The sequence below is a fragment of the Arachis hypogaea genome, chromosome 14 (assembly GCF_003086295.3).
Source record: "Arachis hypogaea cultivar Tifrunner chromosome 14, arahy.Tifrunner.gnm2.J5K5, whole genome shotgun sequence".
NCBI lineage: Eukaryota > Viridiplantae > Streptophyta > Magnoliopsida > Fabales > Fabaceae > Arachis > Arachis hypogaea.
Genome location: NC_092049.1, coordinates 16,400,172 through 16,414,988, shown reverse-complemented (window position 1 = coordinate 16,414,988; position 14,817 = coordinate 16,400,172). Strand labels below are relative to the sequence as shown.

General features: G+C 39.1%; 1 protein-coding gene across 1 annotated transcript; it reads left to right on the top strand.

Annotated features, from left to right (window-relative positions):
* The first annotated feature begins 2,125 nt into the window (after positions 1-2,125).
* Positions 2,126-2,799, top strand: LOC112742310 (protein MAIN-LIKE 2-like). Its single transcript, XM_025791545.1, has 2 exons — positions 2,126-2,655; positions 2,754-2,799. Exons 1-2 carry the CDS (start codon positions 2,126-2,128, stop codon positions 2,797-2,799), a joined length of 576 nt encoding a protein of 191 aa, XP_025647330.1.
* The last annotated feature ends 12,018 nt before the right edge of the window (positions 2,800-14,817 follow it).

Sequence of the window (14,817 nt, the reverse complement as noted above, 5' to 3'; positions counted from 1 at the left end):
AGAATCAACATACTGAAATAGGAGAATCAATAACACTATCTGAATTCTAAGTTCCCATGGATGCCAATCATTCTGAACTTTAAAAGGTAAACTGAGATGCCAAAACTGTTCAGAAGCAAAAAAGCTACAAGTCCCGCTCATCTAATTGGAACTAAGTTCATTGATGAGTTTTGGAATTCATTGTATATTCTCTTATTTTTATCCTATTTTATTTTTAGTTGCTTAGGGACAAGCAACAATTTAAGTTTGGTGTTGTGATGAGCGGATAATTTATACCCTTTTTGGCATTATTTTTACATAGTTTTTAGTATGTTTTAATTACTTTTTATTATAAATTTATTAGTTTTTATTCAAAAATAACTTTTTTGGATTTTACTATGAGTTTGTGTATTTTTCTGTGATTTCAGATATTTTCTGGCTGAAATTGAGGGACCTGAGCAAAAATCTGATTCAGAGGCTGAAAAAGGACTGCAGATGCTGTTGGATTCTGACCCTACTGCATTCGAAATAGATTTTCTGGAGCTACAGAAGCTCAATCAGCGCGCTCTCAATTGCGTTAGAAACTAGACATCCTGGGCTTTTCATCAATATTTAATAGTCCATACTTTGTCCGAGATTTGATAGCCCAAACTGGTGTTCAAAGTCAGCCTAAAACATCTTAGCGTAAAACGCCCAAACTGGCACCAGAATTGGAGTAAAATGCCCAAACTGGCACCAAAGCTGGTGTTTAACTCCAGGAACAGCCTATGTATGAAAAAGCTTCAATGCACAGCCCAAGCACACACCAAGTGGGCCCCGGTAGTGGATTTCTGCACTATCTGCACTTAGTTATTCATTTTCTGTAACCCTAGGTTACTAGTTTAGTATAAAAACTACTTTTAGAGATTTATTTTAAGTCTTTTTGACCATCTTTGGAATACTTTTATCATTGTTGTTCACGTTTGGAGGCTGGCCTCACGGCCATGCCTAGACCTTTTTCACTTATGTATTTTCTACGGTGGAGTTTCTACACCCATAGATTAAAGTGTGGAGCTCTGCTGTTCTTCATAAATTAATACAAGTACTATTATTTTTCTATTCAATTCATGCCTACTTCTTCTCCAAGATATACTCTTGTACTTAATTCAGTTAAGTCAGAATGAAGGGGTGACCCGTGACAATCACCCAATCTTCGTTACTCGCTAAGCCAAGATCCGCGTGCCTGACAACCACAAAGCGGTCTACATGATGTTCAATGTAGTCATTGGACAACAGCTGGAGTATATTCTCTTGGATATCTAATACACGGACCGAGTCCGTGAGATTAGTATCTTCGTGGTATAGGCTAGAATAATTGTCAGCCATTTCTGGGATCCGGAAAGTCTAAACATTGTCTGTGGTATTCCGGAATCTGGGAAGGGATGACTGTGACGAGCTTCAAACCTGCGAATGTTGGGCGCAAGTGACAGTGTGCAAAAGGATCAATGGATTCTATTCCGACGCTAGCGGGAACCGACAGATGATTAGCCATGCGGTAGCTGTACCTGGTATTTTCATCTGAGATGAGAAATCCGAAAATTGATTAGCCGTGTAGAAACCGTAGAGGACCATTTTCACTGAGAAGATCCTACAGCTTGCCATGGAAGGAAGTAACGCATGGTTGGAAGAAGGCAATAGGAAAGCAGAGGTTCAGAAGCAACAAAGCATCTCCATACGCTTATCTAAAATTCCCACCAATGAATTACATAAGTAACTTTATTTTATTTTCTGTTTTAATTATCTTTTAACTATCTAAATCTCATGACCATTTGAATCCGCCTGACTGAGATTTACAAGGATGATCGTAGCTTGCTTTAAGCCGACAATCTCCGTGGGATCGACCCTTACTCACGTAAGGTTTATTACTTGGATGACCCAGTGCACTTGCTGGTTAGCTGCGCGGAGTTGTGAGAAAAGTGTGAGATCACGATTCCGTGTACCAGACGCCATCATCCCATATCTGGCCGAGGCCGGATTCAGCGACACCGTGCCACTCAGAGATTTTACTTTTGACAATTCCCTGATTTCGGCACTGGTGGAGCGATGGCGTCCAGAGACGCACACGTTTCATCTTCCGTAGGGTGAGGTCACTATCACTCTGCACGACATGGTGTACCACCTAGGCCTACGCACACACGGTAACCCCGTCGGGGATGCTTCCGTGACTTTGGTAGGTGATACCATACGGATGTGGGCGTTGGTGGAGCAGCTCCTCGGTGCCAGGCCTCCCGTGGCAGCACAGCAGGTGGCTCAGAGGAAGGAGTCATTCACGCTGAAGCTTGTGTGGCTACGGGATCGTGTCTGCCAGATGCCCCAGACAGACGATCCCGAAACCCTCCGACAGTACGTCAGGTGTTATATCATGTTACTTATCGGAGGGTATCTGATGACCGACAAGTCCAACAATCTGGTGCACCTTTGTTGGCTATCGCTGTTCCGGGACTTTACGGAGTGTAAAGCGTTTTCGTGGGGCTCGGGTGTGCTAGCATGGACGTATCAGTCCCTATTTTTGGCGGCTCAGTGGGGCGTCACGGATATCGCTGGCTGCACTCCGTTGTTGATGTCCTGGATCTATCAAAGATTCCCCCAGTGGTGTCCACCAGATAGAAGCGTCTACCAGTATCCGCTGGTTGCAAGGTGAGAAATTTCTTTTTATGTATTTGAGTTAAATAATTTTGTCAAATCTTTTGGTATGTTACTTAACAAACCGTATATGATCTCCTTCGATGTGTTAGGTTGGTTGGATTGCCACAGCAGAGCAGGGATGAGATTGCTATCTAACTGACGATGGTCTTGAGACATGGTGGGTGCCAGACAGCTGTGTGGTCCACCAAACCTCCGAACCTCCCTAATCATAACAAAAAATGTATTCGTACACATCTATAACCAAAATAAAATATCATACAAAACTACACAAATTCACATTTAAACTTGAACTTACCAGTATCCGAGATTCTGGCGAAGGGCCACACGAAGGCTCCATTGACACCCACTGTCGGCTTGACGGCACTGCACATGGTACTTTAACTAGTCGGACTCAATCACTCGGTACTCAGCACTCCTGCGAATACTGTAGTTCTTCACACCTTGAAGCACCGCCTCTCAGCTTCTGAACCTATGTCCGACCCGAAACTCCACATCGCCGTCTAGGTTGTAATCCACTCCACAGGTGTCAGAAACCAGGATCCTCTCATGCATGGCGCGGCACAGCCCCTGCAGGTGTCTCCGGTACAAACTCATCCTCATCGCCGCCATCGGAAGACTTACTGTCTCCACTGTCCGCCATGTAGTCCTTGTCCGACTCCTCCTTACCCTCCTCTGCCTCATGCTCCGGAATCGCGACATGAATGAGCGGTGGTGTGAGAGGTCGGTCATCCTGCACATACGTGTCCTATGCGGAACTCCCACTACCACCGTGACCCACCTTGGCGGACAGCTCCATTACCTGTTCATACATGATCCTCCCATGAATGTCGAACATCAGTCGCACATGCTCATCCCCGTGAAGTCGGAATAGCCGAAATCGGAAGACTCCATTTTTCATGGGTGCCAGCAACCTATACGCCACCCTTCCGATTTTCCTTGCTTGTGTCCCCCCAAGCTTGCTCAATATCAAACTCTTCAAATCCGACAAAGTCTCCCACATGTTGAGTGCAAAATAATATCAAATCCTGACACTCAAATGTCACCCCGTTGTCGCCATTTCTCATACGACAATTCGGATAAAGAAGCACAACTATGAATGGATTGTTACTAGTCATTCAGCTTTGTTTTTTAGAGAAAGAGGAGATAGAGAATGGATATAAAATGTGTGTGAAGAATACCAAGGATTACACATCTTTTTATAAATGCTAAATAAAGTCTTATATATATATATATATATATATATATATATATATATATATATATATATATATATATATATATATATATATATATATATATATATAACGAGATGATGTTTTCACGTTTCTCGTTTACAGTGTAAACGAAATATGGTAGAGTTATTTAAATCGGTAGATACTCGTAAAAATATTTATTTTGGTAAATATTATATTTATTTTATTTATTAAAATAAAAAATCCCCTAATTTTAGTTATATTTACAAGTTTTATGTACCTTGTCTATTTTAATTAAATATAAGATAAATATATTTTTAAAAACAACAGAAGTGAAGTAGGAGAGAGAGAGAGAAAATAACACCCAGATATATCCTGGTTCAGCTGCTAAGTGCAGTGCAGCCTACATCCAGTCTCCATCACAACAATGATGGAATTTCACTATAATCCTCCAGATTACAACTTGTAAAGTGCTAACCCAACTTACAAGGGGATTCCCACAGAATCATGAAACACAACACAGATGTACAAAGGAACTCTAAGACATCTATGGCTTTTTCTTTTAATTTTGCACTCTCTGCCTTTTTCCGCTCTATGGCTTTTTCTTACAAACCTCACTGTTTGCCTTTTTCCATGAGACTCAAGACATGACAAAATTAAACAGAAAAATATTAAACAGAAGACATTGAAGGAGAAGAGAACTGCTAGCTTAGGTAGCTCTGAGAACTCTGTGCCTTGCACTCTCAAATCTTACTCCTTGAATCAAACCATGACTGTTCACCTCTTTTATAGAGAAGTGAAGCCTTTACAGTTGAAACACAAACCCGAACTCAGCTTCCTTTCCTTCAACAAAAACCGGTTCGGCCATACAGAGAGAATAGGTAACACATGTAAAAACCAACATGCAAATACCTCTAGTTCTTCCTTGGTCATCACTCTTCATCAATCCAAGCGCTCCATCCTTGGCTTCCTCTTCAAGATGGACTTCTGGCCCTTGATGCTTTATGATGATGATGACTTCATCTGCTTCAATCTCTGCCTTCAACCATCACTTCGCCACTCTAGCTACTCCCTGTGGTGGTTGATCAGAAACGAAGACAAGTCATGCCTCCAAGATCTTTCTGCTGGCCAAATCTTCTTCTTTCTTTTTGGGTATGGAGGATCCGAGATTAACTCACCAAATCTAACCATATTTGGTAATTATCTCAGCCACTACATACTTTTTTTTTTTGTTGTTGCCATCATTTTGATGGACTTGTAGCTTGTCCTCCCTTCCTTTCGGTAGCTTGCATTTGCTTCCATGGCTACCAATATTTCCTGTGTAATAACCGAAGAGAGAAGAAGAAAGAGATGAGAGAGAACAGAGAAAGTAAAGAAAAGCAATTCAAAACAAATTAAATGAAGATAGCTTGCTTTTACTTCCCTGGGTGGCGTGCAACACTAATCATAATGATTTCCATCAAATCAAAGTCAAGTTCTCTCTCATAGTTCCAAAGCTAGCATATTAAATTTGAAATCCATTTTTAGCAAGCAATGGAATCCGTTGGAAGCTTCATGGATTCGGTTAATGCATGGAAGCATTAATAATTTGGGCTTGGTTGCAATAAGGATTACTCTTGGCCCAAATAAAAGCATTTGCTTTCCTGATGTATATTGGATTTAGATCAAACATGGGAAGCTTACTTTTGGGCTTGTAACAATGTTAATCTAGCCCAATAAATCATTACAACAATTCAGCCATATATCATTGAATGTTTTTGAATCAATGCTGATTTGGAAAGCAAATTCACACTTGGGCTGCAGCATTTTATTTTATTTTCGGCCCAATTCAGTTCCTGCATTACAAAATTATTAATTAGCATATAATCAAATAACATTGTATTAATAATTTTGTAATTAGATATTTTAACAATGTTTGTTCATCACAAAAATTAATTTGGAGTTTTCCAAACTCATCAATCTCCCCCTTGATGACAAACATTATTAAAATTGAAATGGAAAGAAATTAAAGATTAGAGTACAAGTACTCCCTTTGAGGATTGAATTTCTTCCCTTTCAAAGTGTCACATGGCTCCCCCTTAATATGTGCTACCATACCAAGGGAAGCATAAAACCTGTAACATTTTGATCAAGCTCCAAAATAACAATGTTATTCAACATATTTATTTGAAAATGTTGAATGCTTGATCTATGAGCAGAGTTTGGTGATAATCAAAACTTATTTGTTATCATAATTGATTTTCTGCTCAAACATTAAAAATTACAAAATTCAACAAAAATCCAAACATTTTCCTGTTCAACATATCAGAGCAAAATAACATGAAGAAAAATATTTGTAGAGCAAAATAAGGCAGTTTTTGATATTTTAAACAATTTTACAGGAACTGCCAAAAATACATTTTCAAATCAATAAGCCTATTAATAATTAATCAACAGCCAGTCATCAAGCATAATTATAAACCAGATGCCAAATCAGAATTAACTAAACATGATAAACCAAATGCAGTTGGAACAATGCAAATATTATCAGCAACTAATAGGCATCTTTCGAACAAGAGAGATCACGAATTTTCAATTTTGAAAATTTCATCTCTGTTCCTATTCTTCTTATCCCCTGTTTTTCTTTGTTTCCAATTTCAAATTTTGGAAACTTATTTTCCTTATTTTCCTCCCCCTTTTGTCATCATGGGGGGCACCTGCACAAGATAACACATGAAGAATACCACAGGATAAACATAATAACAAGTCAACAAAATAACATGAGTGTTTCAAAGTATCACAGAGCAGGGAGTTTGTAGTTACACTCATACAAAAAAGGATTGAGCCTACTTGAGCCAATATCAAGTAAAATAAAGATTAATCATCAGACAAATTATAATCAGAATCTGCGGCATCTTCATCACTGCCAGCGCCCAGATCTTTTTCCAAATTTTCCAGCATCATACCCACTCGCTCTTTGCATCTGCCCCAGGCACGTTCATTTTCATATGCTAGCTTTCGAGCAGCTCTATGGAATTGAATCATGAGAGTAGACATATTGGAGAATTCGGTGAGGATTTCCCTTGTGGACTCAGTGGCTTTAGAGGATTCAAACTGGCTTTCAATATCACTGTCCATTGGCATTGGTTTCTTGCTCTTTGTTCCTTTTACCGCACCACCACCTTTGATCATGGAAGTTTTGTTTTTCATAGATTCATTTGTTAAATCTACCTTATAGTACTCAAAAATACACATGAGAAACATTCCATAAGGCAAATTTGCCTTTTTGGTACTTCTCACACAGTCCCACATATGTCTGATCATAAGATAAGCAAATGAAATAGGAGTAGAAGTAACAAGGGCAAAAATGATTAAAGAATCAGATACAGTTACCCTATTGTGAGAACCAGTCTGTGGAGTTAAAATGTGGGTAATGATGCGATGCAGCAATGAGTTTGTTGGTCCAAGAGCTTTATGAGTAGGGACCGTGCCATCTAATCCAGACATGTTTGCATAAATATGGCTGAGAACCTGCTTGTAAGTTATCCCAACATGATCATCCCATTTGTCATTCATGTATACCTTTGGTCCCTCGTCCGTGTACCCGAGGGCAACACCCAGGGTTTCAGAGTTCAGAACCATATGCACACGTTTCACATAAGAATGGAGAGCACCATCAATCATTCTGAGGTTCGCATAAAATTGCCGAACCAGTTTTGGGTATACCATTTTGTGAATGTGTAGCAGAGGGGACCACTTGAGGTTATCAAACATAGGTTGCAAGATAATTCCCTTTGTTGACAGATAATCAAGGTTCACAAGGTAGGAAAGACAGATATGCCTCTTTTCCAGAATTTCTTGATGAAATTCATAAAATGCACATGTCAGAAATCTGGATGGATCAAAATGAGAATGAGGCTTGTGAAACCTGTTCTTGAACTCCAGTGACTCAAGGTTCGCTGGTTCCCTGGTTTCATGCAACACGAAACCTTTGGGCTTCTGAGATCTTTTTCCTGATGTGTGTGGTGTGGCCTTCTTTGGTGATCGCGGCGGTGGAGAAGGAACGGGTGAGGTCTGAGACGACTCTTCATCAACACTGGGCTCCTTGTTTTTGCCACGGCCAGAACTCTTGTGAGCAATCTTCTTTCTCATGGTGGGAGTTTGCTTGACGGATTGAGAGGGAGAGGATGAAGATGTAGAGTGAATGTGAATATGAGTATGTGTTTGTGGAGTGAATGGTTTTTGAGAGAGATTGATTCTTCCACTTTTTCTTGAGGCGGTTTTCTTTTTCATTATGGAGAGAGATAATGGGGGTGGAAGAAGAAGGGTTGGCCGAAGTTGAGAATTGGAGGGAGGTTAAGGGAGCATTAAATGTTGATTGGAGAGAGAGATGATGGGAGTGGTTAATGGTCATTATGTGCGGTTATTAACCAAGGCGGTTTCCCAAGAATTTGTAAAGAAGATTCCTTGAATCAAGGGATTATTTGGAGAGAGAAGGATTTGATTTGATGTTAACTACTTCCAATGAGATATGAAATGACACTCAAAAGATTTGATCATCATAAAGTGAGGAATCATTAAAAAATTCAATGAGGGTTCAAACTTGATTATGTGGGCCTATTAGAAGCTAAGTCTGCGTAGCCTCCCCCTGAATCAAAGCTCCTCCATCACGCCTTGTTTTTATCTCGTCCATTCCTACGAGATAAAACTGGACAGTATCAAAAATTCACAAATTCTCAACATTATTTAAATCAATCATTCTCAAACTTTTTCTTAACAAACAGAATCTATCTTCACAGAGGGGTTTTGTAAAAATATCAGCAAGTTGTTCTTCAGATTTTACAAATTGAATATCAATAGTACCCTTTTGCACATGTTCTCTAATGAAATGATATTTAATTTCAATGTGCTTTGTTCTTGAGTGCAAAACAGGATTTTTTGAAATATTTATTGCACTCATGTTATCACAAAATAAGGGTATGCTATTGATCTTTAATTTGTAATCCTCCAATTGAGTTTTTAACCAAATTAATTGCGAACAACAAGCAGATGCGGATATATATTCAGCTTCAGCTGTGGATAGAGCCACTGTGGCTTGTTTCTTGCTTGACCACATGTTGAGCGAGCTTCCAAGGAAGCAACACATGCCCGAAGTACTCCTTCTATCCACTCGATCTCCCGCATAATCTGCATCACAAAACCTACTGCACAAAAGTCATCAGATTTTGGATACCATAAACCATAATCACATGTTCCCTTAATGTACCTAATGATGCGTTTAACAGCCGTTAAATGGGATTCTTTTGGGTGAGATTGAAATCTTGAGCATACACCCACACTTTGAACAATATCCGGTCTAGAGGATGTAAGATACATTAGTGAACCAATCATTCCTCTATACCGTGTCTCATCCACATCTAGGCCATCATCATCTTTATCAAGTTTAGTATTAGGATGCATTGGTGTACCCATTGATTTGGAATTTTCTAAGCCAAATTTCTTTATCAATTCTTTTGCATACTTGCCTTGGTGAATAAATGTACCGCTAGGAGTTTGTTTAATTTGGAGGCCAAGAAAGAAAGTTAGCTCTCCCATTAAACTCATCTCAAACTCACTAGTCATGAGTTTTCCAAACTCTTCACACAAGGATTCATTGGCCGATCCAAACACAATATCATCCACATAAACTTGAACAAGAAGGATATCATCATTAGAAACTTTAATGAACAAAGTAATGTCGGTGGTTCCCCTTTGAAAATGATTTTCTAATAAGAAGGCACTAAGCCTTTCATACCAAGCTCTAGGGGCTTGTCTAAGGCCATAAAGAGCCTTTGAAAGTTTAAAAACATGATTAGGAAAATCTTTATGTTCAAAACCGGGGGGTTGAGCCACATACACTTCTCTATCAATAAAGCCATTAAGAAAAGCACATTTAACATCCATTTGAAACATTTTAAAACCCTTATGGGCAGCATAGGCAAGAAGCAATCTAATTGCTTCCATTCTAGCTACCGGAGCGAAAGACTCATCAAAATCAATTCCCTCTTCTTGATCGTAACCTTGGGCCACTAATCTAGCCTTGTTACGAACAACTTGTCCATCCTCACCAAGTTTATTTTTAAAGACCCACTTAGTACCCGTTACCTTCATACCATCCGAATAAGGTACTAATGTCCAAACCTCATTCTTGTCGAATTGAGCCAGCTCCTCTTGCATAGCCTTGACCCATGATGGATCTTCAAGAGCTTGTTTGACATTGTTGGGCTCCATTTGTGACAAGAGAGCAAAGTTGCTAGGTTCGGTTTGCCTTTTGGTGGAGGATCTTGTTGTTACACCATGAGAGGGATCACCAATGATGAAGTCATGAGGATAACCCCTCATAGACTTCCATTCTCTAGGTTTTCGGCCAGGTGTTGAACTTTGATGAACTTCTGATGGTCTCACTGTTTCAGTTTCTCGTGTCTGCTCAGGAGATAAATTGGAAGTTTCTCCTACAATCTGACGAGATAAAACCGGGCTGACAGATTCTTCATTTTGGACAGATTTGGGAATTTCTTTGCTTGTTCCATCTTCACAATCTGAATCAATATCCTTCACAATACTGGGAATTAAGTTAGAATCACAAAAAGTAACATGTATGGATTCCTCTATTGTCCTATGCTCCTTGAGATAAACTCTATAGGCCTTGCTTGTGGTGGAATATCCAACAAACATTCCTTCATATGATTTTGGATCAAATTTTCCAAGGTTTTCCTTATTGTTAAGTACAAAACATTTGCATCCAAAAACATGAAAATACTTAAGATTTGGAGGGGTTCCTTTCCATAGCTCATAAGGTGTTTTCTTTAACCCTTTTCTAATGATTGTTCTATTCAAAATATAACATGCTGTGTTCACAGCTTCAGCCCATAAAAATTTAGGAATTTCACTCTCACATAACATAGCCCTAGTCATTTCTTGAAGGCTTCTATTCCTTCTTTCAACCACCCCATTTTGTTGGGGGGTTCTAGGACATGAAAAATTATGAGAAATCCCTAAGTCATCACAGAATTTTTCAAAATCTTGATTTTCAAATTCTCTTCCATGATCACTTCTTAAATGAGCAATTTTCAAATCCTTTTCATTTTGAATTTTCTTACAAAGGGTGGAAAAAGCATGAAAAGCATCATTCTTATGAGCAAGGAAAAGTACCCAACCAAATCTAGAGTAATCATCTACCACCACAAGACCATAATGTTTACCTCCTAAACTTTGAGTTCTAGTAGGACCAAAAAGATCAATATGTAACATTTCCAATGGCCTTTTGGTTGAGATTCCATCTTTTGATTTAAAGGAGGATTTTACTTGTTTGCCTAATTGACAAGCGTCACAAGTAAGATCCTTATCAAACTTGATGTTTGGGATTCCTCTAACCAAATTTCTTTTGACTAGCTTAGAAATTTGATACATGCTAGCATGTCCCAACTTTCTATGCCAAAGCCATTTTTCAGATTCAAAAGATGTGAAGCATGTTACATTTTGTTCCTTTAAATCCTCAAGAGTTAATCCATACACATTGTTGCATCTTTTAGCTTCAAGAAGAACATTCCCAGTTTTCTCACACACAACTAAACAAACAGATTTCTTAAAGATAACTTCAAAACCCAAATCACAAAGTTGACTAACACTAAGCAAATTATGTTTCAAGCCATGTACAAGAAGAACATCATTTATACAAGAAGAAAAGTTTTTACCAACTTTCCCAACAGCCACAATTTTTCCTTTTGCATCATCACCGAAAGTGACAAGTCCTCCATCATAGTCATCAAGCTTTATGAAGAAGGTTGCCTTTCCGGTCATATGCCTAGAGCATCCGCTGTCCATATACCACACATTTTCCTTCCTTTTGGATGCTAGGCACACCTACAAAACAATGCTTAAGTAACCTTAGGTATCCAAATCTTTTTGGATCCTTTTACGTTAAACCATCTTCTATGTCCTAATCCATTGTAATCAAAAACAATTTTATAAACCTTGTCACCAACCATTCTTTCACCGAAAAAACATTGAATGGGAAAGTGTCCATTCCGATTGCATAGTCTACAAATCCTTGGAGTTGCCTTTTTGTTAAAGTAGGTGGGATCTTGAAATCTTGTGTCATTAGAAGATGAAGCAATATTTTCAAAATGTGAATTTTCAGATTTATGAAACCCCAACCCAGCCTTATCATAAAGAGGTTTTTGACTAGCCAAGATGTGATTTAAACTTTCAGAACTTTGTGTAAATTTGGCCAAGTCTTCCTCAAGTTTTTTAACCTTTTTAAGCAACTCTTCATTTTGTTTAAAACAGTCCACATATGCAAGAACACAATGGTTACTTTCACAGCTCCTAACTTGGGCTCTTAACTGCTTATTTTCTTCAACAAGATCACAAGCAGTTTCGGCCTCTCTCACTTTTTCTTTTAGAAAACTGTTTTCGGCCTTAAGAATGGTAATTTGCTGTTCAAGTTCTTGATTTTCCAGCAGAAAATATCTTATTTTTTCAGAAAGGTGGTCTATCATAAGATGGAGATCTTCAGTGTTAGGGTTATGAAAGATTACCTGATCTATGTGGTCTGCCATGAGACATGTTTGTGACTTGGTCTCGGTTTCTTCATCATCATTATCTGAGTCATTCTCCAAGTCTTCCCATGTGGCCATCAGTCCTTTCTTCTTTCCTCTTTTTGGCTTTTCCTCCTTCTTTAGCTTGGGACAATCAGATTTGAAATGCCCCATTTCCTTGCAATTGTAGCAGGCTACCTTGCTGAGGTCTTTCTTCACTTTCCTTGTGCTGCTGCCTTTGCCTCTGAGCTTAGCCATTTTCCTGAATTTTTTTGCAAATAAAACAAACTCATTTTCAGAAGAGTTATCACTGGATTCATCATCCAGGGGGTTAGTTACAGAAGAAAATGCAATTCCTTTCTTTTTTGTATCTTTTTTCAAATAGGTATTTTCAAAAGCAAGAAGATTTCCTCTCAAATCATCAAGTGTTATGGAGTCTAGGCTACTACTCTCAGAAATAATTAAAGCTTTAGTCTCCCACTCTTTTGTGAGACATCTCAACACTCTTCTCACTAGCACAGATTCTGAATGTTTGATTCCAAGAGCATCTAAGCCAATAGTGATGGCATTGAACCGTTCGAACAGTTCATCGATGGACTCTCCTTCCTTCATTGTAAACATTTCATATTCCCTGTTTAACATGTCTGTCCGAGTCTTTTTTACAATGGTAGTTCCTTCATGAGTGATTTGCAACTTGTCCCAGATTTCCTTTGCCGTTGTGCATCGTGATACTCGTCGGTACTCCTCAAAGCTGATAGCACAATTGAGCAGATTGGTTGCCTTGGCATTTAACTCCACCTTCTTCCTATCTTCCTCGGTCCAGCTTGCTTCCGGTTTAAGGGAGGTTACTCCTTGAGCATTTGTGGTAGTCGGAAATTTAGGACCTTCCAAGATGATCTTCCAAAGTCTGTAATCTACAGCTTGTACAAATATCTTCATCCTCTCCTTCCAATAGGTATAATTTTTCCCATTGAAAAGAGGAGGTCTGTTGCTTGATTGTCCTTCTGTCAGGTTATAAGACACCACATTTGTGCCACTGTTTTCCGCCATTAGGATCTTTACTCCAAGCTGCAAAGCTTGATCTCTTTGAGACCAAGCTCTGATACCAATTGATGGTTTCAGTGGCTAAGAGAAGGGGGGGTTGAATCTTAGCCCCTTTTTCGCTTGCTAAAACTTGCTGGACTTTAGATGAGACTTTTCTGTTTTATCTCGTCCCTAGTCACGAGACATTTTCATTTTGTCTCGTCACTTGGCATGAGACATTTCTGAAGTTGCATCTTAAAAACAACAGAAGTGAAGTAGGAGAGAGAGAGAGAAAATAACACCCAGATATATCCTGGTTCAGCTGCTAAGTGCAGTGCAGCCTACATCCAGTCTCCATCACAACAATGATGGAATTTCACTATAATCCTCCAGATTACAACTTGTAAAGTGCTAACCCAACTTACAAGGGGATTCCCACAGAATCATGAAACACAACACAGATGTACAAAGGAACTCTAAGACATCTATGGCTTTTTCTTTTAATTTTGCACTCTCTGCCTTTTTCCGCTCTATGGCTTTTTCTTACAAACCTCACTGTTTGCCTTTTTCCATGAGACTCAAGACATGACAAAATTAAACAGAAAAATATTAAACAGAAGACATTGAAGGAGAAGAGAACTGCTAGCTTAGGTAGCTCTGAGAACTCTGTGCCTTGCACTCTCAAATCTTACTCCTTGAATCAAACCATGACTGTTCACCTCTTTTATAGAGAAGTGAAGCCTTTACAGTTGAAACACAAACCCGAACTCAGCTTCCTTTCCTTCAACAAAAACCGGTTCGGCCATACAGAGAGAATAGGTAACACATGTAAAAACCAACATGCAAATACCTCTAGTTCTTCCTTGGTCATCACTCTTCATCAATCCAAGCGCTCCATCCTTGGCTTCCTCTTCAAGATGGACTTCTGGCCCTTGATGCTTTATGATGATGATGACTTCATCTGCTTCAATCTCTGCCTTCAACCATCACTTCGCCACTCTAGCTACTCCCTGTGGTGGTTGATCAGAAACGAAGACAAGTCATGCCTCCAAGATCTTTCTGCTGGCCAAATCTTCTTCTTTCTTTTTGGGTATGGAGGATCCGAGATTAACTCACCAAATCTAACCATATTTGGTAATTATCTCAGCCACTACATACTTTTTTTTTTTTGTTGTTGCCATCATTTTGATGGACTTGTAGCTTGTCCTCCCTTCCTTTCGGTAGCTTGCATTTGCTTCCATGGCTACCAATATTTCCTGTGTAATAACCGAAGAGAGAAGAAGAAAGAGATGAGAGAGAACAGAGAAAGTAAAGAAAAGCAATTCAAAACAAATTAAATGAAGATAGCTTGCTTTTACTTCCCTGGGTGGCGTGCAACA